Source organism: Cantharellus anzutake, assembly GCF_015039405.1.
Source record: "Cantharellus anzutake strain C23 chromosome Unknown EI90scaffold_40, whole genome shotgun sequence".
In the NCBI taxonomy this organism is placed as follows: domain Eukaryota; kingdom Fungi; phylum Basidiomycota; class Agaricomycetes; order Cantharellales; family Hydnaceae; genus Cantharellus; species Cantharellus anzutake.
In genome coordinates, this window is record NW_024066990.1 from 730,068 (window position 1) to 754,575 (window position 24,508).

Below are 24,508 nucleotides of genomic sequence, written 5' to 3' on the forward strand. Positions count from 1 at the left end.
GGTGCATCAGCAAATATTAAGGCAATAGGGTGTCAAGTGGTTGAGAACAAGGTGTCAGTTCACCTTGTCTACGATAACCTGAATCAGTACCACCAGGCGTGGAGGCCATCACTGGATAACCACACATCCCTAGAAAGTGGCACTGCTGCCACTCTCATTATTCAGCAAGATGTAGAGGATGGTGCATTTGATGGTATCGAGTATGAGCAGTGGAGGACCTCAGTACGAAGACAGGACATACGAGAAAATTTGGAGCGATATTCAATTTGATCACCTGGCTGCCATTGGGACTACCAACATCCTCCGGATTCTTCTTGAATATGTCCCTGGCCTCGAACGTCATCGCAGTGCTGTTCAGCATTTGTATGCGCATTGTTTTGCGAAGCATCCTGTTCAGATGCAGAAGACCGAGTATTACCCAATGGAGACAAGTTCATTCGATGAAGCACAGAACATTGGGAACCGTGAAGTCCTCAAAGACCTCTTAGTGCGCCAACTTAGTATCAAGCCAGAGGAACTTGATGGTCGCATGGTGTCTATCTCTGGTGATTGCTTGACTGTCGCGAAGCTTCGTTCTCTCAAGCACCATACCTCTTGGGGGCTGTCTTGGTTCACATCTCACAAATTTGCATTAATATTGACGGAATTGTGGCATATGAAATGGGCATTCATCAAAGGGATCTTTCGACTTCATTGGGCACCAACTACAGCGAAGGGCGACTCTGGTTTGCATGTTGCAGCAGAAAAACTTCGACGAAAGCTCAATTTGAGTGACCCTGAGTTTTACCCAGCTGAACGGCTTGTAGAAACTGTGCTAGCAACAATGACACTCCATTATGCAAGGTATAGTCTATTCTTTATCCATTAATTGTTATGACATTGGTCTTTTTCCACAGAGTCATCCTTCAGCAAAGGGAGTCATCCCATTTCATTTCCAAACTACATCGCCCTCCACACTTGATTGAAGAGCTGAACCTTCATTCATCGCCAGGTGGCTTCTTTCAAACTTGTACTATTGACTGTCAGAGACCAGATTCGAGACAAGGGAGTGTCTCCGTAGCGGAGGGCTTTGGCCTCAGCGACTTCTGCCAAGAGCGCTGTGCCTAGTGACACGTCCGTGCCCTAACTTACTGACTGGCAATCAGAACCGAAGGGGGGTAACTCTAGTTGATTTTACTACTGGGGTGTAACCTATGTACAAGTGGGATATATATATGGTTACAGTGAAGACGGTCCGCAATTGGCGGAGCCGAATGGAGCGGAGCTAACAGGGTTTAAACATTAGCCGACTGAATATTACCGACGAGTCAGGTCACAGGGTTAGCGGAAAGGCAGGCGATAACCCAGAAACGGAAAGGAGGGATAGGCCCAAAGGTGGGCTCTGCAGGGCAGGCGAGTGTATTGCCCAGCGGAGGCGGGGGTGCGCTAGCAGACGTCAGAGCTGTCCGGAAGTCTTCGGGGCTCCGTACTTAGGGAGGCGTAGGTAATAAATTGAAATGAGGGGGTGGTGACCATTGAGGGGTACCGAGAGGATTGCGGAATATGGGAGCTCCAAGGTTAGTGAGGGAGGAGCGGAGTTAGACCGGAGGGATCGGAGGAACCGGAAGTCAATGGCCAGGGATGGATATGACATTGACGAGCTATATAACTTGGTTCACACCATCTATGCTGCGTTTGCATCATCTGAATCTGCATACATGGCGCTTCATCACAACACTCACGATTCCATGCAATATTTTCGACATTACATCAATCCTTTGCTTGATTCTCTCTACCCAGTCCCACAAGAGCCGAATACTGTGGTGAATGTGAGCCCTGATGACCCGGATGATAGCAACAATGTCAACGATGAAGGCAATGATGGTGTGTCTGTTCCAGTTGGACAGAGTGGGCTTAGTGGGGAAAACTCCGATAATCTTGACCACTTCGAGGACACCGCACCTCTCTGTTCTCCAGACTTGGATACCGGCAGTGACATCCTTCTTTTCAACAACATTCTCCTCTATCATGATATGCTATTTTACTGGGAATTTAGGTTGAGTATCAAGGACAGCGATATTGGACGAACCTTTGAGGTAATCAAGGTGTGTTAAACCACTTCTTCTGTGTCTATTACTCGCCCACCAGCACCCTTTATCCCAGTGGCTTCGAGTGTGGTTTTTTGGAGCTGGTGCTACCAATTATGGTCAAGAGTTGCTGCATCAAGCCCTTGATCTCTGGTTCCACTTCACCGAAAAAATGAAGAATGCAGTTTTTAACAATTATGTCATTAGCCCATCTGGGAGGGGCAATGGTTGCGAACAAGACCTGCTTCAAGAGCACACCAACTTCTGGCTCAAGCAGTTTTTAATGGACGCTTGGCCAAGTTTGATTCCAGCTTCTTGCACAAAGCTGTCACGCTGAATATTAAGGAATTTGCCCAAATGATTTTGCAAAAATTTGGCCTCACCAACATATTTTCAGGGTGCTCAAAAGCAGATATTGCGGCGGACATCAACTTCCTTGGCCATTCATATCTTACACAGCACCACCATATCTACCAGCCTGGCCGAGTTCAGTCTTTCTTGGCAGTGGACAGTATTGAGCGAGGATCTGCCAAGCTTGAAGAGGGGGCATTACAGAAGTTTCTCGATAAGCACTTCTATCAAAAATAATTGTAGAATATAAATCCCAACAGATTTTTGACTATCTCTTGTTTGCTTCTAGATTATACCATGCACGTTCAGTAAGCTTGATCACGCGTGGCCCAGTGACCACGTCCCCAACCACTGTATTCTGACTCATATGAACACACTGTATTCTTCCACCCATCAAGTCATTGCTGCCTCCACCTATTGCTTTGGTTCTACCTCCATCCATCACCCCATTTTCACATCCATCCATTCCTTCACTTCTGTCTCCATTCCCTTCAGCGACCTCATTGCTTCCCACCACCTTCTTGACCTTGTTTGTCAGCACACGTTTCTGGTTCTGTGCTGCATACTGGTTGTTCAACCTCTGGATAAGGTCCCACAGAGAGTTTCGCTGGGCTGGCGTCATCCGTGAGATGGTACTCAACCCTGCCAAGTAGTTGAGTAGCTTCGGTTCCACTGTGAAGGAATGCAGGTGTTCTGTGAGTTTTTTAATCTCTCCATTGCTAAGGATTTGTCCCGGGGTGAGATTCTGCCGCAGAGGTTTGGGAAGCAAGAACCAAGCATTTTGTCGCCAGGTAGTAAGTTGTGTGAGTGCCTCAACTTTCTGTTCCTTTGTGAGTTCTTGAAAATTTTTGGGTCGATCTTTCGGAAGCGGCAATGCAGTTGCCTTTGTGGTCGCTTTCTGGTGTGCAATTCTGGCAATGTGATTTTTCACCATGTCCTCATCATGGCGGAGAGTCTCGGGCTGGCATGACTCGCAGCAAACGGGTGGCTTAATGAACGTATCACCATAATATCCACAGAACACAGATCTTTGACAGCTGCCGGAAGGAGGATTGAAGAATGTGATGAGGCCTGGTGCAATTTTGGTTTGGAATTCCCGATGTGTGGTGATTTGTGTTTGTGTTAAGGGTTTTCTTCTTACTGATCCATCGACATAGGTCCCGTCATCCTTTGTGGATTTATCACACATTTCTGGTGTGATTCTCATATCATCGGGCCCATAAACAATAAATGTCCCACCACTCCCATCCCGACTTGCACGACCTGCCCACTGTGTCATTTCCTCAAATGACTTCGGCAAGTCTACACACACAACCCGCTGGACAGGTAAGTTGAGTCCTACATTTGCACAGATGGTAGCAACAACATATCGGATTGTTCCAGAAACTAGCCAAGTGCGTATCTTTCCACGATCTTCCTTATGGAGTTCCACATGGAATGGCCAGACCAGATTGGGTGTGTCAATGGCTTCTGCAGCCACTTTGCGTAGTTCATGTATTAGCCATTTGCTGAACATCATCATTTTCTCCACAGTGTTGATGTCGAATATTGTTGGTGTAAGATCGGATGGTGACTCAAGTTTTTGGGGGATTGCCCATGCGAAATCTGGGAACTCAAGCCCCTCGACAGAGTGATAACGTATGCAGGCACAGTACTTAATGTCAGCCCGATCCACAGGGAGTTTAACGTCACTGAATTTTGACCCATGGAAGCCCAGCATAAACTGAATCTCTGACTGAGCTTTCTGATTCACAGAACCAGACATAGCCAAGAATGGGACATTGGATCCAATACGTGAGCGTACCTCTGACAGCACCTTATGCTTTGGTTGGAACTTCTCCCAATCCTTCACTAAGTGAACTTCGTCTATTACACAGAACCCCAACATTCTATGAAACTCGGACCCATGAAGGAGTTTGCTAGCCACGCTTTCAGTAAGCATTTCTGGACTCATTCCTATCACGTCCCACTGAAGATTCTGGGCCTCATCCCATAGATTTCGTTGATCGCATGCAAAGGCTTCGGCAATTGTTTCCGCATTAATTGCTATAAATTGAACGTTTTTATTCCTCGCATTTGTCTCCTGGAACAAAATTCAGATGGTTTGTTCAGGTTTGTCCTTCAGTTGTAAACCCATACCTGATCCACCATCAATTCTACAGTAGGGTAGACAACAATGGCGATGTGCGGCCTCTTCAACACTCGGCATGCAATTACAGGCGCCATTGTCAACATTGATTTCCCACTCCCGGTCCGAGATGTAAGAAACACATCTATATTCTGGCAAAGATGTATTGCATTTTGAGTCTGCCATGGATGTGGCTCCACACAAAACCAGATATTGAATATAGCGGTCATCCATGGGACAGTCTCTGGTGTATACGGTTCCAATATCTCTCGAAGCCATTCAATTGCATGGTTATAGTGTGAATCCTGTTTGTCCCACAGCCTCTCATTGAACTTGGGGAGAGAAGTTAATCCCTCCATCGCGAGGGTGAAATGAAAAAAGATAATCAAAAGAGGCTGGCTGGCATCTACCAAATAAATTGCTTAGTCATCTGCTCACATAACTATGCTTACACAACTGGACCCTTTTGCAACCATTCAGTAGACCAGCAATTCAGTCACCCATCAAGTGAAATAAGACTAGTTTTGGGGCTGGCCAAGGGATTTTTTCTGTATTGTAGCACTTCTCACAACTTTTCTTTCTTTTTCTTTTTCTTTTTCTTTGGTGGAACCCTCCGTAGCTTGCGCTGGGTAGATTTTACTACCGGGGGTGTCCCCTGGGTGGTTATGGTGGTTGGTTTCACTTTGGTCTCACCTTGTTTGGTACTCTTTGCACTTGGTCCTTATCCTGTAACTCCACCGTGGGGAAATGCATTTACACACTATACATCATGTGAGTGTTGGGCTCGCACCGATCCGGGGATCACTGGCCTTTAGCCAGTTAGCAGGAGTGTTTTCGTTTTCGACTATTAGGTGCTTCCAGTCCCGAGGGTGCAGTGGCAATAGCCTATTGCCCCCTTCTTCTATAGATTTTTTTTTTTAAAACTCAAATGGAAACAACAGCATGGTTTCACATGTAAAAATAAGCGCCTCTAAAGGGATCTGTGTGCTTTCGTCAGCTTGAGGAAAGCCTATTGCAATAGAAAGAGTGTCGGCACCTCCAGGAGGAACAGAAATACAGTGACAACTTGAGTCACAATTTTTGTGACACAACAAGCGGTGATGCACACTCTGTTCCTCCAGGGGGAACAGAAAATGCAGTGACAACTCGTGTCACAATTTTTGTGACTGAACCGGTGATGCATACTCTGTTCCTCTAGGGGGAACAGAATGCCTCTGTGACAATATTTTGTTACAATATTGTGACACAAAAGCGGTGATGCACACTCTGTTCCTCCAGGGGGAACAGAAAATGCAGTGACAACTCATGTCACAATTTTTGTGACTCAACCGGTGATGCATACTCTGTTCCTCTAGGGGGAACAGAATGCCTCTGTGACAATATTTTGTTACAATATTGTGACACAAGCGGTGATGCATACTCTGTTCCTCCAAGGGGAACAGAATGCCTCTGTGACAATATTTTGTTACAATATTGTGACACAAGTGGTGATGCATGCCCATTCAAAAATTTCCACTATGCTTTCGTCAGCTTGAGGAAAGCCTATTGCAATAGAAGGAGTGTTGGCACCTCCAGGAGGAACAGAAATACAGTGACAACTTGAGTCACAATTTTTGTGACACAACAAGCGGTGATGCACACTCTGTTCCTCCAAGGGGAACAGAAATGCAGTGACAACTTGTGTCACAATTTTTGTGACCCAACCGGTGATGCATACTCTGTTCCTCTAGGGGGAACAGAATGCCTCTGTGACAATATTTTGTTACAATATTGTGACACAAAGCGGTGATGCACACTCTGTTCCTCCAGGGGGAACAGAAATGTGTGACAAAGTTCTGTCACAATAATTTTGTGACACAAGCGGTGATGCATACTCTGTTCCTCCAAGGGGAACAGAAGTGCATCTGTGACAACTTGTGTCACAATATTTTTGTGACCCAACCCGTGATGCATACTCTGTTCCTCCAGGGGGTACAAAACCCTGGAACCCTAGGCCCCCTCTTAATTCACCCGAAGAAATCGATCCAGGAATGCAGCGGCAATTAACCTGAATCGGCATGACTGCAACCTCGGAAGGCACAGTATGCGTAAGGCCGACAGCAGGTACGGCGCATAAGATGAAGCATCACCGGGAATTGTGCCAGATGCGAAAGAAAAATAGAGAGTGCGTTTTTAGACCGACGACACACAAGTCTAATTGTACCTCCATTAAATAACAAAGAATATTATCCATCGGTAATTGGAGATTACTTGACAGCGAAAATAAAAGAAATTATTGCAGATACATAAATTTCGAAATAAAGATCAACGTCCCAGTGCACCTGCCTTCGCCAGCTGGTCTGCTCGATCATTCCCCTGGATACCACAGTGAGCTGGACACCAGCGCACTACCACGTCAAGACCTTGGTTATCCTGCAGTACCGCTTTTATGTTGTCCTGGAACTCTTCAACGTAATCTCGGCCCAGGCGCGGATTCGGCTGCATCATGCGTTCGATGGAACCTACATCATCTGCGAAGAAGATGACGTGGGCTGGTAGCTGGGTCGCGTTGGGATCCTCGAAGACACATCGCATCTCCTCCGAGGCCACCTGTAGCCCCATCATTTCCCCCTCGAAACACTCGACGCCCACTCCCATCGCCCCTTTCTGCTGAAATACCACCGCGCGGTTGGAATAGCCAACCACGCCATACCCTGTCTTCCTGACCCCATTGTCCCAAAGTTGCGAGCCATCGCTGTACACGAACAGGTATGAAGGGTCGCGCTCATGTTGAGCGATGTAGTTTTGGTGGGCATTCGCCCAAGGCCACTTGCGCGATGTTCTGCGGGGTTTGGGTGGAATGCAACATGACATTTGAGTGAGGCTCATAGTCATTCAGCTGAGGCTATTCGAGGGGGAGTAAAGAGCGTTCGAATGCAATCGAAAGTGTTCGCAGCGATCGAATGGCGATCAGAATGAGTTCACAGCGTTTGGATTCGTTCGCACCGGGAGAAGTCAGGGTGTAGGAAAGGATATAGCACGTCAGAGTTCACGTATCACCTGTTGATGTGCCAACTGATGAGCGTTTAAACGTTTTGGACGATGTGCCGCACGACAGTAAGGCAAATGAGTGCGGCAGACTCATTCTTTCATTTTTCTCTAGCTGACAATGATCTCTGCCGTCCCAAGTGCATCTCCCCTCCGCCCCGTCCCCACCACCGCAACCGCAACTCCTCGTCACCTGCAGCCTTGCCGCGTGGCATGTGAGGTAAGGTAAGTGGTCGATTGCCAGTGCCATGAGAGCTGAAGCTATCCCCCTGCGCCGCATCTCCCTCCCCCACATCCCCGCCATTTCGGACGAAGCTGACGGCGTTGTTATATTCGTCGAACGCTGTGCCGTACCGTCTCATTTGGAGTGGTTGGGTGGGATCTAGGGACGGTGGGCCATACAGGACTTGCGGATCGCGCGCATGGCCCTTTTCTGATGCCCCGCCACTGCCGTCGTCGTCGCCGTCGAACGCCGTGAGGAATGATTACAAAGAAATACCCGCCCGTCGGGTTCCCTTGAGGTACGCGTTGTGAGGTTTTCAGGCTGTACCCGGATTTGCTCGCTGATTTTTCGCCAACGTCGTTGTCGGCCCGGGAAAGAAACAAAGCTTTGCTAACCGTTGGTGCTGCAGGCGCTATTGCCGGAGCTCCGATAATGATGATCCCATTTTGATGAGTTCAGGAGCAAGTGCCGGTTCTAGCAGGGCTACTGGCTTAGCAACTCTGCTGACTGGAGGGGCTGATGCTGGCACTGGGGATGCTGGCGCTGGGGATGCTGGTGCTGGAGTCCTGATGATGGTGGGTGATTCATGGCCAGATGATCTAACTTTGATTACCTCAGGTGCGGGGCAGGTTCTACTCGGGTTACTGGCTCTGCAGCTCTGCTAACAGGCGGCGTTGTGGGTGCCATGGATGCTGTATGTCGATACTAGCAGTGATGCTGATGACGGCGCTAGTGATGACACTGACGCTGGTGCTGGTGCTGGTGCCAACACTAACGATGGTGCTTGTGATGGAACTGACGCCGGCGCCGGTGCTGATGCTGAAACTGGCATTGGTACTGGAGTATAGTATCGGTGAGCTAGTGGCCCAGTGACTCTGCTGATCGAAGAGTGGAGCAGGGGAGGGGGTTACAACCCAGCCACTGGCCCAGCGGCCCGAGGTGGGAGGTGGAATGCTGATCTCTTCAGCAGCCACGGACTCAGCAGCCAACCGAGTCGAAGAGCAGGGGACTTGCCAGAAGACTCTCTGTCCGCTTCTAGTGCGATTTGCGCGCGACGTAAGGTTTCAAGAGGAACGGATGGGAGGGCAATGCTTCAATCCAACCATCACTCACTCGTGGACGACTTACTTCACGTTCCAAAGACGGTCCGCGATAGATCGCTGTTGCTTGTACCGAACAAGACAACATGGGCGGCACGGAGGCTACTCTCCTGAACCTCATGAAGGGGGCGACGCCATGGGCCATCTCGATTTTCTTCCTCTTCATCCTCCCCTTCATGATGATGTGGACGACGACGACGCTGACAATGACGCCTTCGACGTCCCACTTCATCCTCCTCATCACCTATGCCAGGGGAACGACGGAACTGACGCTCTACGCTCTTCTACTGTCGGGCCGCTCAAGTCGCGTGTGAGCATCAATTCAGAGACATCTGAAGTCAGAGGGCTAGTATATGTTCACTCTGCCTAAAAGGTACGAATTCTATCCCCAGTTCTTCGAGTGTTGCTGCCTCGAGTTCTCGCTTAAAGCCTACTTCGCTGCTCAGCCTACCATACTGCGGCCACGAGGAAGCACAAACTTGTGTATAAAGCTCATACAGCGGCTCCAAAATAAACTGTACGAACGAGCGTTTATCCTCTGGGTCCGATTGTTGCCGGGTGAATTGGCGGGGGTATTAGTATCGAAATAAATGTTTCCCCATAGTCGGAGAGCAAATCCTTTTATGTCGACGGAACATAATTACGCAAGACATGTAAGGTGCCATTCCGCGTAAGACAGCCCACATACCGTAGATTTTGAGCATACATATCCGCAAAACTTCTTAGCGTAAAGCAATGACCCATGTCTGAGCTGGCGAATGCCACATTTCTTCGTTCAGGGCGAAGCCTTCAGGGTCTGGACTAATGGCCCCGATAATGGGATTTGCCTCCACGATAGTGGCCTTAATCTGGTAATAAGCGTCGGGTGGCGGTATGCGGAGCTCGAGATCAGCCTGTCGATTGTGTTGACTAAGAGAGTGATGGCGACTCCTTGGGCTATGGCATGATGAATAATGGATTTTATATTTGTTATTGCCTGCTTCTTCGAGCATTGCGACCTCGAATTCTCGCTTAAAACCTACTTCGCTGCTCAGCATACCATACTGTGGCTACAGAGAAGCACCAACCTGTGTATAAAGCTTATACAGTGGCTGCAAGGTAAACTGTACGAACGAGCGTTTATCATCTGGGTGACGGTCACCCTAGTCAGCATCATATTACGTTTCCTTGTAGGTGGGCGTTGACTTCGACGACCATCGCGTTCCTCTGGAGTCCCACGACGAGGAGTGGGATGGGATGGGAGACGTGACCCCGGGTGTTACTGTAAAGAAAGGAAAGGATATCACGACGAGAGGGAGTGGGATGGGATGGGATGGGAGATGCAACTCCGGGTATGGTAAGAGAGAATAGAATGGAATGGGAGGCGTGACTCCAGGCAGTGTAGCTGTAAAGAGAGGATAACAACGTTAGGGTGGTGGGTATCGCTATCCTGAGTGCGTGCCTTACTGTTTTTTGATTGCTGGGACACGCGAACCCAACGACCGCGACAGGTAGGTCGCAACGCCGGAAGTACTAGCTGTAAATACAAAGAGAACAATGATGTCAGAACAATAGATTCCGCTATCCTGAGTGGGTATCTTGCCGTTTTTTTGGTCCCACAGCAGAGCAGTTGCCGGAGTAAGCAACGCGATGACGGCAACGTGCCTCAATGCCGGGAGCCTCAGCTGTAAACACAAAAAGTTCAAATAATAGGTCCCGCTATCATAAGTGGGTATCTCTCTCACCATTTCTCTGGTCCCACGGCAGCGTGTTTGCTGGGGTAAGAAACGCGACGATGGCAACGTGCCTCAGCGCCAGGAGCCTCAGCTGTAAATATAGAGTGCACGTTGATATCAGAATAATCAACATCACGATCCTACCCGAGTATCGTACCATTTTTCTGCACCAACAGCAGCGCCATTGCTGGGTCACGCAGCTTGATGACCACAGCATGCCCCAGCACGGAGAGCCCCAGCTGTAAAGTACCAAGGCTGCAATAATGTCAGGATAGCAAATGACACTAACCCTAGGTGTAATATCTCACCGTTTGTCTCAGGCCCATAGCTGCATGGTTGCTGGGGTGCGACGACCAACAGCCAGGTGTTTGGCCATGTTTGCTTGTATTTGTTTGGTTCGGTACCGAGAGAATCTCAACATCGTTCAACCATCAGGTATGTGGCTTGCAGCATCGTCACCATACACTGTCCTTTGCCTCAGCAATAATCCTCCCGACGTCTTTTTCGTCCTTCACAAGAAAACAATTTTCCTTGCACAAGGTTAGTGCCCCATGATGCTTTCCTTCATCGCGCGACTCTCTGATAAGAAATCAACCAAGTCATGATAATTTATCGAAATAATGGCCGAAGCCTTCTACATCAGTATACTGAAAGCGTCACCTCAATCGGGGCCCCATCCTATTTCAGCGTACGACTATTTTCGCCATTTTCTTTGTCGTCACAGGATGTTGGTCGCTTTTCGAACTTTGTACCCAACCAGAATGGCCCCCCAACCACAGCATTCGCTCATTTGAAGCCCGAATATGTTCTTCTATCCCTCAATCAATGCAGCAAAGTTGAATGGAAACACAATGCAATTCCGTCAATGCTCCACTCGCTGCGGATTGACACATTGATTATTCCGGAGACAATACACATTGTGTATGAGAAACTCAAGATGAATGTCAAAGTTGCGATCCGGAAGCTGCAGGAGGGTCTGTGGGAGGGCGTGTTGGATTACGGTAGATTAATAATTCTTGCACGAATATCATTGCTAGCTCAATTGTGGTAACGCTTCATGCCACCCAAGTGAAAAAAAAAAATTTAATGTCTGATCCGTTTGAGGGCCGAACTGGCGTTTTTCTGCAGGTCTGACTTGTCTGAGGGCCTAAATGAGGCCAGGGGACTCAAAATTTGAGGGCCGAAATGGGGGTCTTCCGATCGGACCTCTAATGGAGTATGCCGGGGTCCTGCATTTACGTAACGCAACAAGGAAGGTGCAAGAACCAGCTGTTGCTGGAGTCAACCTTGAGTCTTCCCAACCCTTCAGGATGCCAATTTCCACCCCACCTCCAACTCCAGTGCCGTCGGCTGTAGGAAGGTTGCTACAGGACACGCCACAAAGTCGTGGAAGTGCAAGCAACACATCTTACGATTCCAGCTTCACCCAGAAGGACTGCCAGCCATACCTTCTGACTGACATGGAAGGCGGAAGGACATTACCCCTGGAAGACTTCATGACATATATCCTCGGAGCAGATAAAAAGGCTCTCAGCAGACCAGCTCGTAACGATGCAGAGTTGAACGCTTTGGTAGATCATTACAAGAATCTCCAGGTCACTGACGAAACACAGCGCTACCCCGGATTCGTTGAGATAGTAAACAAGATCATTGCGAAAAGGAAGGGAGAGGTGCGGTTTTGCCGAAACGATCCTACTCCATTGACAGGATCTCATGCAAAGAGGAAACCAGACCTTGTATGCGTCCCTTCTGGTGTTGACGGAAGCTTGGGGGGAGGAAGGCTCTGCCCAGATAACTTGTCGAAAAATGGGCCTAGGGAGCACCCGTTTCATTGGGCGGAAGTGTTGTTTTTTTGCGAAATGAAGAAGGTTCGTGGTTCATGGAGTGAATGGATCGAGCAGAACCGTGAGTCGTTGTCCATATTTAATTTCTTAATTATAGTTTTTTTTGCCTAGGCAAACCCAAATCAGCAAACACACAGAAGCAGTCCACCTCTAAGCCTCCTTTGACGCCTGGCACTTCAACGCCCGGCAAGCGTTCAAGTGACAGATTGAACTCTCAGCAGAGGCTGCCAGAATACCCAATACCCCTGCCACTGCCAGAGCATGAGCTAGTTGTGCCGGCTTCCCAACCCCCAATGCCATCGGCACTGATAAGCAAGGAAACGCCTGAATGGGAGGCTATGGAAAGCTTATTGCCAGAACCCTCTGGAACAAAGGCCAAGACAGAAGGAACCATGCGTCCCGAGTTGGTGCAATGTGGCAGCTATGCACTTGAGTTCCTTTCCAATGGGGGCTTGCGCAGCCATGTCCTTGGGATGCTGGTCACAGATTTTCAGGTAGAGCTTCTCTATTTCGACCGCTCCATTCACATCGTTTCGAGCCCGCTGGATTTCATAGATGAGTGGGCAAAGTTCGTGTCAGTGGTAGAGCGGCTGGCTTCTCTCAAACGGGACGACTATGGTTTTGAGGATTTGATACCTTGCGAGCGATATCAACTTCCTCGCGACTGTAATCAGAATGCTGTTAAATGCGATGGACAACCGTTGGGGCTGTTCAATAACATCAAGATCAACCTACAGGAGATAGAGATTTGCCTGGGAAAGATTTTATCTCAGCACCACGGGCTCAATGGACGGGGCACGAAAGTTATAGGAGGTTCTTCTGAGCAATGGCCTGGGACGAACATCATTACCAAGTTGAGTTATCCTCCAGCATCAAGAGTATCAGAGTATGATATTGTGGAGCATGCTGTGGAGAAGGCAAGAGAGGCAGGAAAGGAAGGAAAGCTGGACATGTCGCTGCATCTACCAAATATCCTGCGTCGGGTGGATATGAAAGGACGTGTTCAAGAACGCCTTTCACAGCTTCTCGGGAACAAGTATGAGATGCGTGTTCTGAGAGTGATGGTGCAAGAACATCTATTCCCAGTCACGATGTTGACCCTTCCTCACTTGGTGTGCTCTGTGTATTACAGTGTGATCAAATGTAAGTAGGGAGTGTGGTGATTTTAAATTGATTTAGATTGATTTATCTTTCTCTCAGGTCATGAGTGGCTATGTGAAATTGCACATGTCCTGCATCGTGATGTCAGTCTGAACAACGTTATGTGGCGGGCAAAGAACAACGAGGTCTATGGTGTCCTAAACGACTACGACCTTGCAATCATGATGGACGATCATTCCAGGGAAGCTTCATCGAATCAGCGGACAGGCACACGACCATACTTGGCAAGAGATTTCCTTTGCGACCTACCTCCTCGCCATCTTCCACGTCATGACATTGAATCCTTTGTCTATGTTATGGTGGCCCATTTGTCACGTTATGAGCAGGGCAAGGTGATACAGCCAGAGCCACTAGAGGATTGGTTCAAATCTTCCCACTCGGTTCTGTTAAGGGTGAAGAAAGATTTTCTGTATGGCGCACTCTGTCCAACAAAGAACTTTAAAGTACTCAAACCTTTAATGGAGGAGTGGGTAATGTGCTTGCGTGAGGGAGCGGAGTGGGAGCTCCTTAAGAGAGCTCCTGAGCCTGAAGGAGGCCAAGTGACTGACTGGGAAACACTTGGGGGTTGGATCACCCATAAGCGGATCTTGGACGCATTCACCCCCCAAAGATGATTCTTGGATCCCGGATACTCCTGTTTTCTGACATTGTTGTTTCATCTTTCGGCTTGTTCCTACCTCTCTCTTCCTCTTCTTTGTTCTTCCTGTTAGACGTGATTTTTGTACTTACATTCACTGCATGGATACTAAGCGCTCGATGTCGCCCTCTCGATCCTGATGGTGTGCATGTGGAGCAGCGAGCAACTCCCGAACAGTACGTTCAGACAATCAATCCCAAGGCCTCAGCAATCTCTTGTTGGGTCATCCTCGAAGATAGTGACACTAAGATGTCTTTTGCGCTGCGCTCAAGATGTATTCCTATGTTAGCTAGACAGAGTTAACCGTTTGTTGATGCAAGGGCAATGATGGGCGCTTAAGCACCACATTTAGGGGGAGTTCTACGGTGCCATTGGGGTTTCCATTCAAATCCTGATTCTGGTAGTGGGTGACTCCACCCCAGATCGCTTCCGTCAAAATCGAAACCGGCAGATTTTTTTGCACTTCGCTGTATCTTCACCTGAGCTCATGGGTATTTCAGCTGGGGTATTGATTTGCATCTTCATTTCTGTGTGCATAGATGCTGCTCTGGGGTGCCAGGGACTTAGGTGCCCAGGGTGCCGAGACCCTAAGGGTACTAGGGCATGGAGTGCTAGGGTATTGGGGTCAAGTCCCAGGGAAATTTTTTGAACCCTAGCGACCCAAGTCTAGCCTATAACCTTCTGGAGCTCATGTGCACAACATGTTTCTCCTTGGAAAAAAAAAGTTTATTCCTCCGCAAATTTTTGTACTACCTATACTATGAGCCCCTTCAAAACAACACTACCAAACTCACGCAACATAAGCAAAAAACATTGTCCATGCTGCAAAAAAACTCTGCCTCTTGACAGTTTCCAACCCACCCCTTATGGCCTGTCCTCTGGCTGTGCCTCATGTCTTGGACCCAGCGTGCCAAGGCATCAATCCAATAAAGAGGAAGTTTTTGCGAGCACCCTTGAAACCCTGCCAACACTTCATGATTTCTATGCTCAGCTTGAAGCAGCCAAAGACAGAGAAATTCTCACCCATACCATTCTTTTCCACATAGAGGGTGCCTTTCGGTTCATCCGAATTACTATTCCAGGCAAGGATGACATCCTAAGAACTATGTAAGTCCCCACTCCACGCACGGTGTCGAATGCCATGTGACCTCGGAATTTTGTCCCACATGTGATGTGAAGGCGTGAGAAGATTCTGTTTTCCCACGTACGTTGCCTTGCCCATGTGACTGGATGGGAGGATTACTCCCATAGCTAACCTGAGAATGCCATTACTAACTTCGCCCACACCGGCTTAGAACTTCGCATATCCAACATGCAATCGACTTCGCGCTCGAAACGAATGGATCCGTCGCTAAGGCCTCCTGGCCTTAGCTCTTCTAGCTTGTGCTCAGCGTGGGGCGTCGTGTGACTCGCTCACGGGCTCGGGATTGTCATCGATTGCTGGAACTCGAAGCTGAAGCTAGGGCCGGGAGGCCTTAGCTCTTTGGGCTTGAACTGGCGACGCTGGGGGTTCTCATGTCGCATACAATGGCTGGCCTCGGCGCTGCCTCGGTAGGAATCGCGCGCGCGGGCTCGGGATCGACGTCAGACGGCAAACTTGATGCTAAGGCCTCCCGGCCTTAGCTCTTTTGACTTGAGCTCACTGTACTCTGGCGCTGTGAGGTCGCAGGATCATATTCTGTACTTGGGGGGCTTCATCGACGTCTCCAGCGCGAAAACTCGGGGAAAATCGAATAGAAAGTGGAAGGAATGTGGGTTTAACGTGTACAACTCGAATGAAGGGCGTCTGGTTCGAATGTCACGATATCGAGGACTAATGACGTGTCCGGCTTGGATAAACCTTGTACTCGACGTGTAAATAGTCGATATGCGGTATGGAATGAAGAAATGACGGTGTAAGAACTCGAAGGAATCTTGGAAAATGATCTAGGGCGAGGGTGGGTCTATGCTCGGAAAAAGATGCCCTCCGGCATCGCGAGTTTGCGGGTATTGCCAGGGAACTCGGTGTCCTGGATGTGCTGGGCCTCTGGTTTTGTTGCAAGCTCACACACGAGTGGGGCCGACTGGCTGCCCAGACCGTGCTGCGTCTCTAAGGTCTTATCCGGATCTTTCTCGGGTGAAGGAATATAGCCTTTATCCAGCTCAGGCTCAGCATGCGGCGTCTTAGCATTGCCGGGCGCTTCAACGTCTTGGCTAGCGTTGTACAACTCATGTGGGTCACTCAAATACCACAACACTGCACGAGTCACCTCTGGACTCGATCCGTCAATATGCTTGAACTCGGTCTCGGCGTCGTTACATTCTTCAACGATGAATGGCTCTGAGTCGTTAAGCAACTCGGACTCGGTTCTGGACTTGGCTTCGGCTTGATGCTCATGGCGTATCTCAACTGCGCACTTGACATGTCGGACTGCTGCGGCTGGTTCTGAGTGACGTGGGGCGCTCTGTGGAACAGGACTTCGGCTATCACTAAGCCTCGCCTGGTTGACTCTGCATGTCTCGGGTGTGAGGATCAGCGCACGCGGGGGTAACTTCACATAATCTTGATCAAGCGACATCCTTGGCAGTACTCTAGTTGCCTTGGCTGGAATGACGCGTTCAACCAGCAGCAATTGCTTGGGAATAAACACCTTGTTGCGTGACCTCGCGCGGCAAAGTTTGCTGTAGTTAGCCGGGCGAAACTCATGATAGGACCCGATCGACTGGGCTCCTCGACTTCATTTGGGCAAACAAGGTCAGTCGATTCGAGGCTGTGAGGCCTTAGCTCTTTATGATTGAGCTCTGGTTCAATGGGATCTTCAGACATGGCAACGGGCTCGGCTTCACAAAGGCTCTCATCACCATCAAGATACGAGTCCAGATCGAAGATGTCATAAACCGTTCCACCGAAATCCTCATCATTGGGGCGCAAATCCAGGTCGGAGGTGTCATAGGCTATCTCACGAAAGTCATCGTCATTGGAGCGCGAGTCTAAGTCGGGGATGTCATGGAGGACTTTTTCGTGGGCGGTTGGCTCGGCGTCGTGTAGTGTTAGCGCGTCATCCGTGCATTCCAAATGAGAAACATATTGTGAATCATCATAGCTAGATGTCTTGCTCAATGGAATCCAGTGTTGATCAGTTTGTTCATAGTCGCGTGTCCACTCAAGTATTGCCGCGCTGGAGCGCATATTAGTCTCGTGAACCTTTCCCCCTCCATTGGGGGCGTGTGGAAGATGAGACCCATCAGCCATGACCAGTTTATTAAACGCGTCGTATCTGAGTACACCAGCGGCATTTGTCTCAGGGCAATCTTGAACAAGATGGCCTATGCCATCGCATACATCGGTCATCAGGAGACCGGGTAAAACAAGGCCTGTCCGTAAGGCAAGCTAATTTGATTGTCAATGTGTTCATGCGCTCCGCAAGATCGTCCAAATTGACTTCGTGAACTGTGTCCTGGGGGCTCGCAACATCTGTCTTGGTCTCAATGACCTCGGCATCTTCACTAGCCTCAGCTGCTCTGAACTTGAATCAACATCTTCTTCCTGAGTGCCTTAGCTGTTGTGCGACGGGATGAGGACACAGCCTCTGCTTCTGAGTAAGATCCCTCATCACCGGAATCCTCACTAACTGTGTTGTCGCTGCAATCATCAGAATCTTCAGCGGAACACTTGCTTGCTGAGTCTGAATCGTCATCGGACTCGTCGACACAGTACAGATCACATCGTAAAAGCTCCTTAGCTGTCGCTACAACGTAGTCCATGGGAGGAGCATGGGTCAAATCGATCCACCGGTTGCGGGCCTTGAGTTCTGCTTAACTCGTCTGCGGAATGTAGTTGGCTTAAGTCCACGATAAAAATAGTCGTCCTTATCGCTTGCATTGAGCGCGTTCCTCTGCTCAAGGGGTCGGCAATGACTTGGAAACGGCGGCGGTAGTCATCAAAATCTTCAGAGTGCTTGATCTTCCGCCTCTTTTCAACAAATCTTCGGAGATCTCTTGTGTGATATGTGCAGTCTTCTTGCTCATCTGAGTAAAAACTGAGCAGGTCACTCTTTAGCGCGTTCCAGTCCTTATTCTCGTAGCTATCAAGGGTCCGGATAAAGGTGGCTTCCTTTTCTGTGGAGTAGGACACAACATAATCGCATTTCAATTGATTTGCGAGGCGCGCGGCTGCTGTCTGGAGCTCGAACTCGTATAAAAACTTCTTCAACTTGGTGCCCTTGAACCTCGGGGCGTCTCTAGAGCGTGGGCTGGGCATTGGCATGTAAGACATTGGCGCTGCAACAGCAAAACTTGCAGCCATCTTGAAAGGTTAACAAAACACGCGGAAAACTTGGATCGGCTTCTTGGATGTCGGGCAATCGAAGGAACGGGGGTAAACGAGCGTATTGCTGGGTAAAACGAGGGCAATTTGGTACAACTTTTGGGTGAAACAGCAAGGACTTAGCATCAATTCCTTAGTGTCGGCGCTAAGTCGGGTATCCTTGTACGGTACCGAGAGTCAGCCGGTGCTGTCTCACAACACTTTCCATACTTGTCTCTATTCCAGTCTACTGCCAACCGGCCGCACTGAGTTGTGCTTCTTTAGTGCACACTTATCTTACCCCCCACCTATTATAATTCTTGGGATCATAGGCATTTGCGCCTTTCCCATGTTGTGTTCATACCTGTTAAACTGCCTCACTGAGATGCCGGATAGTGCGGTATCCACAGCTACAGGCCGAGTCCTTATATACATAGTCAGTGTTGTAACTAGAGTGCGTGTGGATGATCGTGATGAGGTGTCGGACGGTGCTAGTGACGTGCATATCAATTTGGCAGGGAGGGATGAACACTGAGCCACAGCTGGTGATGCATTGGCATCAGAGTGCGCAGCAGTGCGACTCAGATCGGCGTTGGAGGCCGCACAATCAACAGAATGCTGATGTGCTGCCAATCTGACGCGTGGGGGATTGGGTGTTGACGTGGAGTCGACGCGTCCGGAAGCCAACATTGATGCAACAGGGACACCTCCACGATCCGATGTGACGTAGCAACCCGACGTGGTGCAGCGACAAGGATGGGCCACTAGGCACCTTATCGCCGATGTGGCGCACCGAGTCACACACAGATATTGCGACTACCCGCACTGGCGGCGGGATGGACACTATTATCTCTCTAACCTCATGTTACGCGCCACTTTGTATTTCTTTTATCTTGATTGGCCACCCGAACATGTATATAATGTCCGCGACTTGGCCAGAACACGATATCTAACTATCGGATTGATATTGCGTTCAGACACCTGCCGGCTGATAACAGGTTCATCAACTTGTGGCATGAACAGCGTCCAGCACGATGCTGCTCTATCCAGGCAGGCTTACAGAATGGTTTAATTAGCCATTAGATGCAAGGGGAGTGTAACCACAAACCTGGACACAGATGGACTAAAATGTTAAGTTACTATGGCGTCGTGATGCCTTCCCCCCAAAACGTGATTGTACGGTCCAGGTTTTCCACAAGTTTTCCAGCCAAGTGGATTCGCCCTTAACCGCCTGTGGCGTTGGGCTGTTACTTCCAACAATACTCTGTAGCATATAATATATCAGTGTGCCCATTTGTCAGGAAATTGTCATGGTTTGGCCAATTAGAAGCAACCGATGACTTAGAAATGCGACACGTTTATTATGTAAAAATGGTTTCAGAAATTGGCCATTTGGCTGGTTCTAATGAACCTGTCACTTCTTTCTACTCAGCAAAACCACCCAAACTTAACCACGACATTTTTTTGATGTTGACTGGCCATTCTCACACATGAACGGTGTCATTTGTACAAACAAAATATATGTACAAACGGGGGGGGGAAGGAGAAAGGAAAGATCTTGCCACATTACTGGCCCTCACCAGCTATTCCTGGGTGTCTGGTGGGAAAGGATGGATCTTCTCAACAGCTTCCATCATGCTCTGACGGAAGCAAGATGCCTTGGTATCGAAGTCCTTCTGCACCGTATCATCAAGGTTATCAACCTTGTATGCATGGTTGGCGATCCTGAGGTCACGGAACTCGTCGAGGAGTTTGGAACATTCATCTGGTTCTTGGTCCTGACAGTGGCGACAGAGTGCCTTTGCCATTGCAGTCAGATTTGGTTCATGTTCCCCAACGAACATCATGGCCATAGAAGCCAGCGCGAAGAGGTTGACAGAGTTTGGAGAGTGAGGAATCTGTCCCTCTGGAGTGGATAAGGCACGCACTGCCTTCAACACCATGGCCATCAGGCACGTAGTGACTGTGGAACTCCAAGCATCCTCGCTTGCTGATTGATCAGCAGAGCTACGATCCAACCAGCTTGCAAAGAACGAGCGCTTCATGCACCCAGCAGCAAGGAAGTACGATGCTTGCATGATAGATCCCGGGCTGACCTCACCATCATCGTCAACCCTTCGAGATAACGTGGCATAGGCATATATTTGGCCAGGGGGGAAGATGCTGAAGATAAAGTCATCGAAGGGGCACCCTTTACAAGAGGCAGCAAGATTACTTACACTGTTTGGCCAGGGGAAAGAACGAATGAGGAGAAACGATGTGGAGCTTCATACAGATATTCGAAGCCCAGAGCAAGAGGTACGTCCACATCCTGGAAATTGACGATGACTTGTTGGTCATCTCGTAAGATAGGGATGAAGAAAACGATGTGTCCACTAGTGCAGTGAAGACTAATGCCAACGCCGTTGGGTGGCTGGTGGGGGGGGTGTATAGAACCCACAGCTGAGATAACCGGCCCTCTCCAATCCTGAACACGAAATGGGCGATCTTCCAGACGGAAATCCACAAGCGCTGCATCGTGGGTATTGAGAAGCCTGAGCGACTCATGTGAGCTACATAGTTGCGGAGTAAACAGACACACGTACCTCTCTATCGGCTGATACTCGGTAGCGGCTGTTGAGGCATGGGCGATGATCAACGGCCTGGAGTTCTGCCAATCACACATCTCCTGAGCAGCATCCCCCGCTCTCATCTCTAGAAGCTGCTGATCTCCGGTTGATGAAACATCATCCGAACCTAAAAATCGGTTGAAGATGGAAAGAATGGGCAAAGAAAAGAACTCACAGATGCAGCGAACCTCAGACCGAAAGTCCATGAGCCCAAAGAGCGCTGAAAGGTCGAAGGCGATAGGCTCTGGTTGGCCTACCAAGACCACAGGACTCCCTTTGTTAACGATACTCTGAAAGGCTGGTGGTGTCATTGCCAGTGCTTTCTGTGTTGTCATTACGACCGGCTCCCAGTCAGCTTCATGGAGCTGTTTCGCTTCCAAATAGCGCTTAAAGCTATGGATCGAGGCCTTCAATGCTATTAGTAGTCAGTGTGAGGAGGAGAAGGTGAACGACCTACTGAATCTGGGGAGAATGGAAACACGAATGTCTCTTGATGAAGAGATCCTTCTCCATTGACCAGTGACACAACACGTAGGTCCGCCAGAAAAGTCGCCTATGGAACTGTCAGCCCCATTTGGCTGACAACATACATTGGAAACTAGTTACCTTGGAGCTTGGACCTGCGTTAGGTGAAGTCCCCCTGAAGGTCGCTGAGAAATCCAGCGATGTGCCCAAGCTAGAGACGTCGTTCCAGGAGTTGACATCTTCACAAGAAAGTAGGAAAGCCTCTGTTTCCTCCTTGGTCACAATGACTTCTTCGAAGCGCTTGTTGTCAGATTCGCTTTCATCCGGCACAGGGTTCTGTTTCTTTTTCTTTTTCTTCGGCTGGCGATTATCTGGTAACTCTGCAGGGGGGCGTTTCTCTTGAGCAGATTGGGGGTGACGTGGTGGCTTGGGAGCGGTGGGTTTGGAAGATCGGGGGTGACGTGGTGGCTTGGGAGTGGTGGGTTTGGAAGATCGGGGACGAGCAGGATTTGGGGTGGTGGTGCTCTGGGAAGTGGCGGACTGGGAGGTGGTGGGCACGGCGGGCGGGAGGGCAGCGGACTGGGAGGTGGGTGCTGCGGGCTGGGGGGCTGCAGGCGGGCGCGCAGCGGGCTGGGGGGGGCTGCGGGACTGAGGAGGTGGGCGCGGCAGGCGGGGGCGCAGCAGATTGGGAGGTGGGCGCGGTGGGCTGGGAGGAAGTGGCAGTGGAATTTGTCTGCGCTGCCTCGCTGACTTGGGGCGGGGACTGGGAGGTGGGCACGGCAGGTGGGGGCGCAGCAGATTGGGAGGTGGGCGCGGCGGGAGGGGGGGCAGCAGACTGTGAGGTGGGCACGGCGGGCTGGGAGGAAGTGGCGGTGGAATTTGTCTGCGCTGCCTCGCTGACTTGCCCACCCGTGCCCTCCTCCTCTGTCCCATCAATCTCGGGGGAAGGACCAGTGACATAATTGGTGGGCTCCGGAATAAATGGCAAAACTGCTTTCCATGCGTTGCGAAGCACGTCAAGGTCTGGTTCGCCCATGCGACCTGTTTCTGAAACAGAAATTATGATACTGAGAAGGGCATCCTCGAGTAACTTGTGAGGGCCCTGAGGCTCACTGAATCCCCCCTGCAAGGTAGCGTATGACAGCAAGTTGTTGATGGTGGGGAGGGTAGATGGGTTTGTGAGATTGGTGTCGAGGAGTAAGACGAGCGGAGAGACCAATATGGCCATTATGAGGGGGCTGACATAGGAATAACTGAAACATCGTCAGTATGACCCACCTGGGATAAGAAGGAGGCATACCGTTCGGTGGTGAGGCAGAATTTCGTTTTCTGTATTGTCGATCTTAGTGAAGAAAAAAGATGATGAATTTAGTGATACTCACAAAAAACTCCAGTGGTCCTACCTCACACATCTCTCTCAGAGCGGCCGCACAATAATAAATGTGACTGATTAGGCGTAGCTGCTGGGAGTTCGTTTCTAGATGTACCGCATGGTCGATGAGGTGTTGTAAAGTGGGGACTTGGGCATCAGGAAGAATGGGGCAGGAGGTAGAACCAAGTTGAAGGAGATTGGGGGGCTCCCTGCGTAATGCAGTAAGGCGATCTATAACATTGCCTAACCAGTACTGGACGGTCCGCCTGTTGCTCTTATCAAATGTAAGGGTGCCACCGGATAGGCTTGAATCGAAAGTGTACTTATGACAACCTGACCAGTAAGTGCGAACCAGCAGCATAGAAGAAATGATCAATGGAAAGATTTCTCTGCCTACTCGTGCTTTGAAAGTGGGCAGATGTGACGTCGGACTCAGCACAAGGTCTGGCACAAGATCCTTTCTCCAGGGGCCAAACTTCCGCACTGTCTCAACGAGGACTTGGTAAAAACAAGACTCATCCTGGGGCCCAAAGTCGTCCAAAGCATCTTGAACCAGATCCGAAAAATTTTCGAATTCCTTGGGCATGGACATTGCGACGGTGAATTCGGCCAACGCCGCTATATATATAGCACTTGGCACATGACTACGTGTGATCGGCATATTTGACACTTGCCTGGACAACATAATCATCTACTCAAACCGAATTTGTTGAAGTTTCTTGTTGTACACTGTGGACTGCTCATTGAGTCCTATGAATTAAATTTCTTGCGCACGGACTTTTCCCTGAAGGATTGCCCGATGCTTCCACGTTGATGGACGCAGGCTTAAAAGCCACCTCGCGCAATTTTCCTCTCCTCAGTACTTGGAACTGAGGTGAGATCTCCTTCATCCTTTGACGTTCTAACGTTGTATGTACTCTTAGACAGTCTAATCGGTCTTAGCCGAAGTAGTAAACTTGGGCCGGCAACAATTGCCATTCGAAGGAGCGGCCTAGGGCGAGCGGTAAAAAAGTGACGGTATTATAGGATGGTGGAGGGGTGGGAGGTGGTGAGATAAGATGATTGATACAAGACTAGGCCGTGATTAATGTAGGCGGTCTACACGCTGCGCATCGAAGGCCAAATGGCCAGTGAGAGTGCTTTGAATCAGCAACGGGTTCTGACGGAGGCAAATGAGGAAGTTGCTCCTCCTGAGCGGAAAGAGTGTCCAGCGACGTTAAGATCGTTAACAACTGCTTGCAGATGGGAATAAACCAAAAACGTAATGGTAATTTTCTGGACTCGCGAAGCCACAAAATCAGGGAGATGTGCAAATTTGGCGCCGAGTTCAGGACCTGTAGCGGATCAAGAGAACCCCCCCCCCGCGCTTCTTCGAGGACAGTGGTGTTGAAACATTGACATGCACCCACTCAAAGCACCCAATCCGGACTCGCTCCGCTTAGCCGGGTGGCACCTTTCCTATTCTGGCCACTCCTTTGCGCCCCCTTGTCGCGTTGGGGATTGTGCTCTGACGCCCTTTGCCTCC

At 49.6% G+C, this 24,508-nt stretch overlaps 9 protein-coding genes across 9 annotated transcripts; 4 read left to right on the plus strand and 5 right to left on the minus strand.

Moving 5' to 3' along the window:
• Window positions 1-202: 202 nt before the first annotated feature.
• Window positions 203-868, plus strand: EI90DRAFT_3126988 (uncharacterized protein; the record flags this gene model as incomplete). The annotated part of the gene is made up of 1 exon (XM_039063970.1): window positions 203-868. One exon carries the CDS (start codon window positions 203-205, stop codon window positions 866-868), a length of 666 nt encoding a protein of 221 aa, XP_038913687.1.
• An 829-nt stretch (window positions 869-1,697) lies between these two features.
• EI90DRAFT_3018113 (uncharacterized protein) lies at window positions 1,698-2,403 on the plus strand (the record flags this gene model as incomplete). Its single annotated transcript, XM_039057191.1, has 2 exons — window positions 1,698-2,084; window positions 2,128-2,403. 2 exons carry the CDS (start codon window positions 1,698-1,700, stop codon window positions 2,401-2,403), a joined length of 663 nt encoding a protein of 220 aa, XP_038913688.1.
• A 282-nt stretch (window positions 2,404-2,685) lies between these two features.
• On the minus strand, window positions 2,686-3,351 carry EI90DRAFT_3018114 (uncharacterized protein; the record flags this gene model as incomplete). The annotated part of the gene is made up of 1 exon (XM_039057192.1): window positions 2,686-3,351. The coding sequence occupies one exon, from the start codon at window positions 3,349-3,351 to the stop codon at window positions 2,686-2,688; it is 666 nt and encodes a 221-aa protein (XP_038913689.1).
• A 4,275-nt stretch (window positions 3,352-7,626) lies between these two features.
• EI90DRAFT_3290929 (uncharacterized protein) lies at window positions 7,627-9,358 on the plus strand (the record flags this gene model as incomplete). The annotated part of the gene is made up of 7 exons (XM_039067251.1): window positions 7,627-7,641; window positions 7,688-7,797; window positions 7,959-8,093; window positions 8,205-8,370; window positions 8,464-8,637; window positions 8,684-9,268; window positions 9,325-9,358. The coding sequence occupies 6 exons, from the start codon at window positions 7,627-7,629 to the stop codon at window positions 9,263-9,265; spliced, it is 1,182 nt and encodes a 393-aa protein (XP_038913690.1). The 3' UTR covers window positions 9,266-9,268; window positions 9,325-9,358.
• Window positions 9,359-9,617: 259 nt separating this feature from the next.
• EI90DRAFT_3018116 (uncharacterized protein) lies at window positions 9,618-10,936 on the minus strand (the record flags this gene model as incomplete). Its single annotated transcript, XM_039057193.1, has 6 exons — window positions 9,618-9,944; window positions 10,057-10,156; window positions 10,342-10,407; window positions 10,620-10,701; window positions 10,768-10,849; window positions 10,919-10,936. 6 exons carry the CDS (start codon window positions 10,934-10,936, stop codon window positions 9,618-9,620), a joined length of 675 nt encoding a protein of 224 aa, XP_038913691.1.
• A 2,570-nt stretch (window positions 10,937-13,506) lies between these two features.
• Window positions 13,507-13,977, plus strand: EI90DRAFT_2879041 (uncharacterized protein; the record flags this gene model as incomplete). The annotated part of the gene is made up of 2 exons (XM_039053910.1): window positions 13,507-13,597; window positions 13,655-13,977. Coding segments are annotated over 2 exons (414 nt in total), but the record flags the coding sequence as incomplete, so codon positions are not given.
• A 2,400-nt stretch (window positions 13,978-16,377) lies between these two features.
• Window positions 16,378-16,940, minus strand: EI90DRAFT_3067447 (uncharacterized protein; the record flags this gene model as incomplete). The annotated part of the gene is made up of 2 exons (XM_039061023.1): window positions 16,378-16,794; window positions 16,866-16,940. Coding segments are annotated over 2 exons (492 nt in total), but the record flags the coding sequence as incomplete, so codon positions are not given.
• Window positions 16,941-20,075: 3,135 nt separating this feature from the next.
• Window positions 20,076-21,756, minus strand: EI90DRAFT_1772527 (uncharacterized protein). The gene is made up of 7 exons (XM_039052186.1): window positions 21,753-21,756; window positions 21,322-21,699; window positions 21,123-21,273; window positions 20,978-21,071; window positions 20,757-20,848; window positions 20,466-20,700; window positions 20,076-20,336 (listed from the first exon to the last, which is right to left on the minus strand). Exons 2-7 carry the CDS (start codon window positions 21,479-21,481, stop codon window positions 20,121-20,123), a joined length of 948 nt encoding a protein of 315 aa, XP_038913694.1. The 5' UTR covers window positions 21,482-21,699; window positions 21,753-21,756; the 3' UTR covers window positions 20,076-20,120.
• An 813-nt stretch (window positions 21,757-22,569) lies between these two features.
• On the minus strand, window positions 22,570-23,928 carry EI90DRAFT_1772561 (uncharacterized protein). The gene is made up of 5 exons (XM_039052187.1): window positions 23,658-23,928; window positions 23,015-23,601; window positions 22,912-22,953; window positions 22,725-22,849; window positions 22,570-22,658 (listed from the first exon to the last, which is right to left on the minus strand). Exons 2-5 carry the CDS (start codon window positions 23,573-23,575, stop codon window positions 22,628-22,630), a joined length of 759 nt encoding a protein of 252 aa, XP_038913695.1. The 5' UTR covers window positions 23,576-23,601; window positions 23,658-23,928; the 3' UTR covers window positions 22,570-22,627.
• Between the last annotated feature and the right edge of the window lie 580 nt (window positions 23,929-24,508).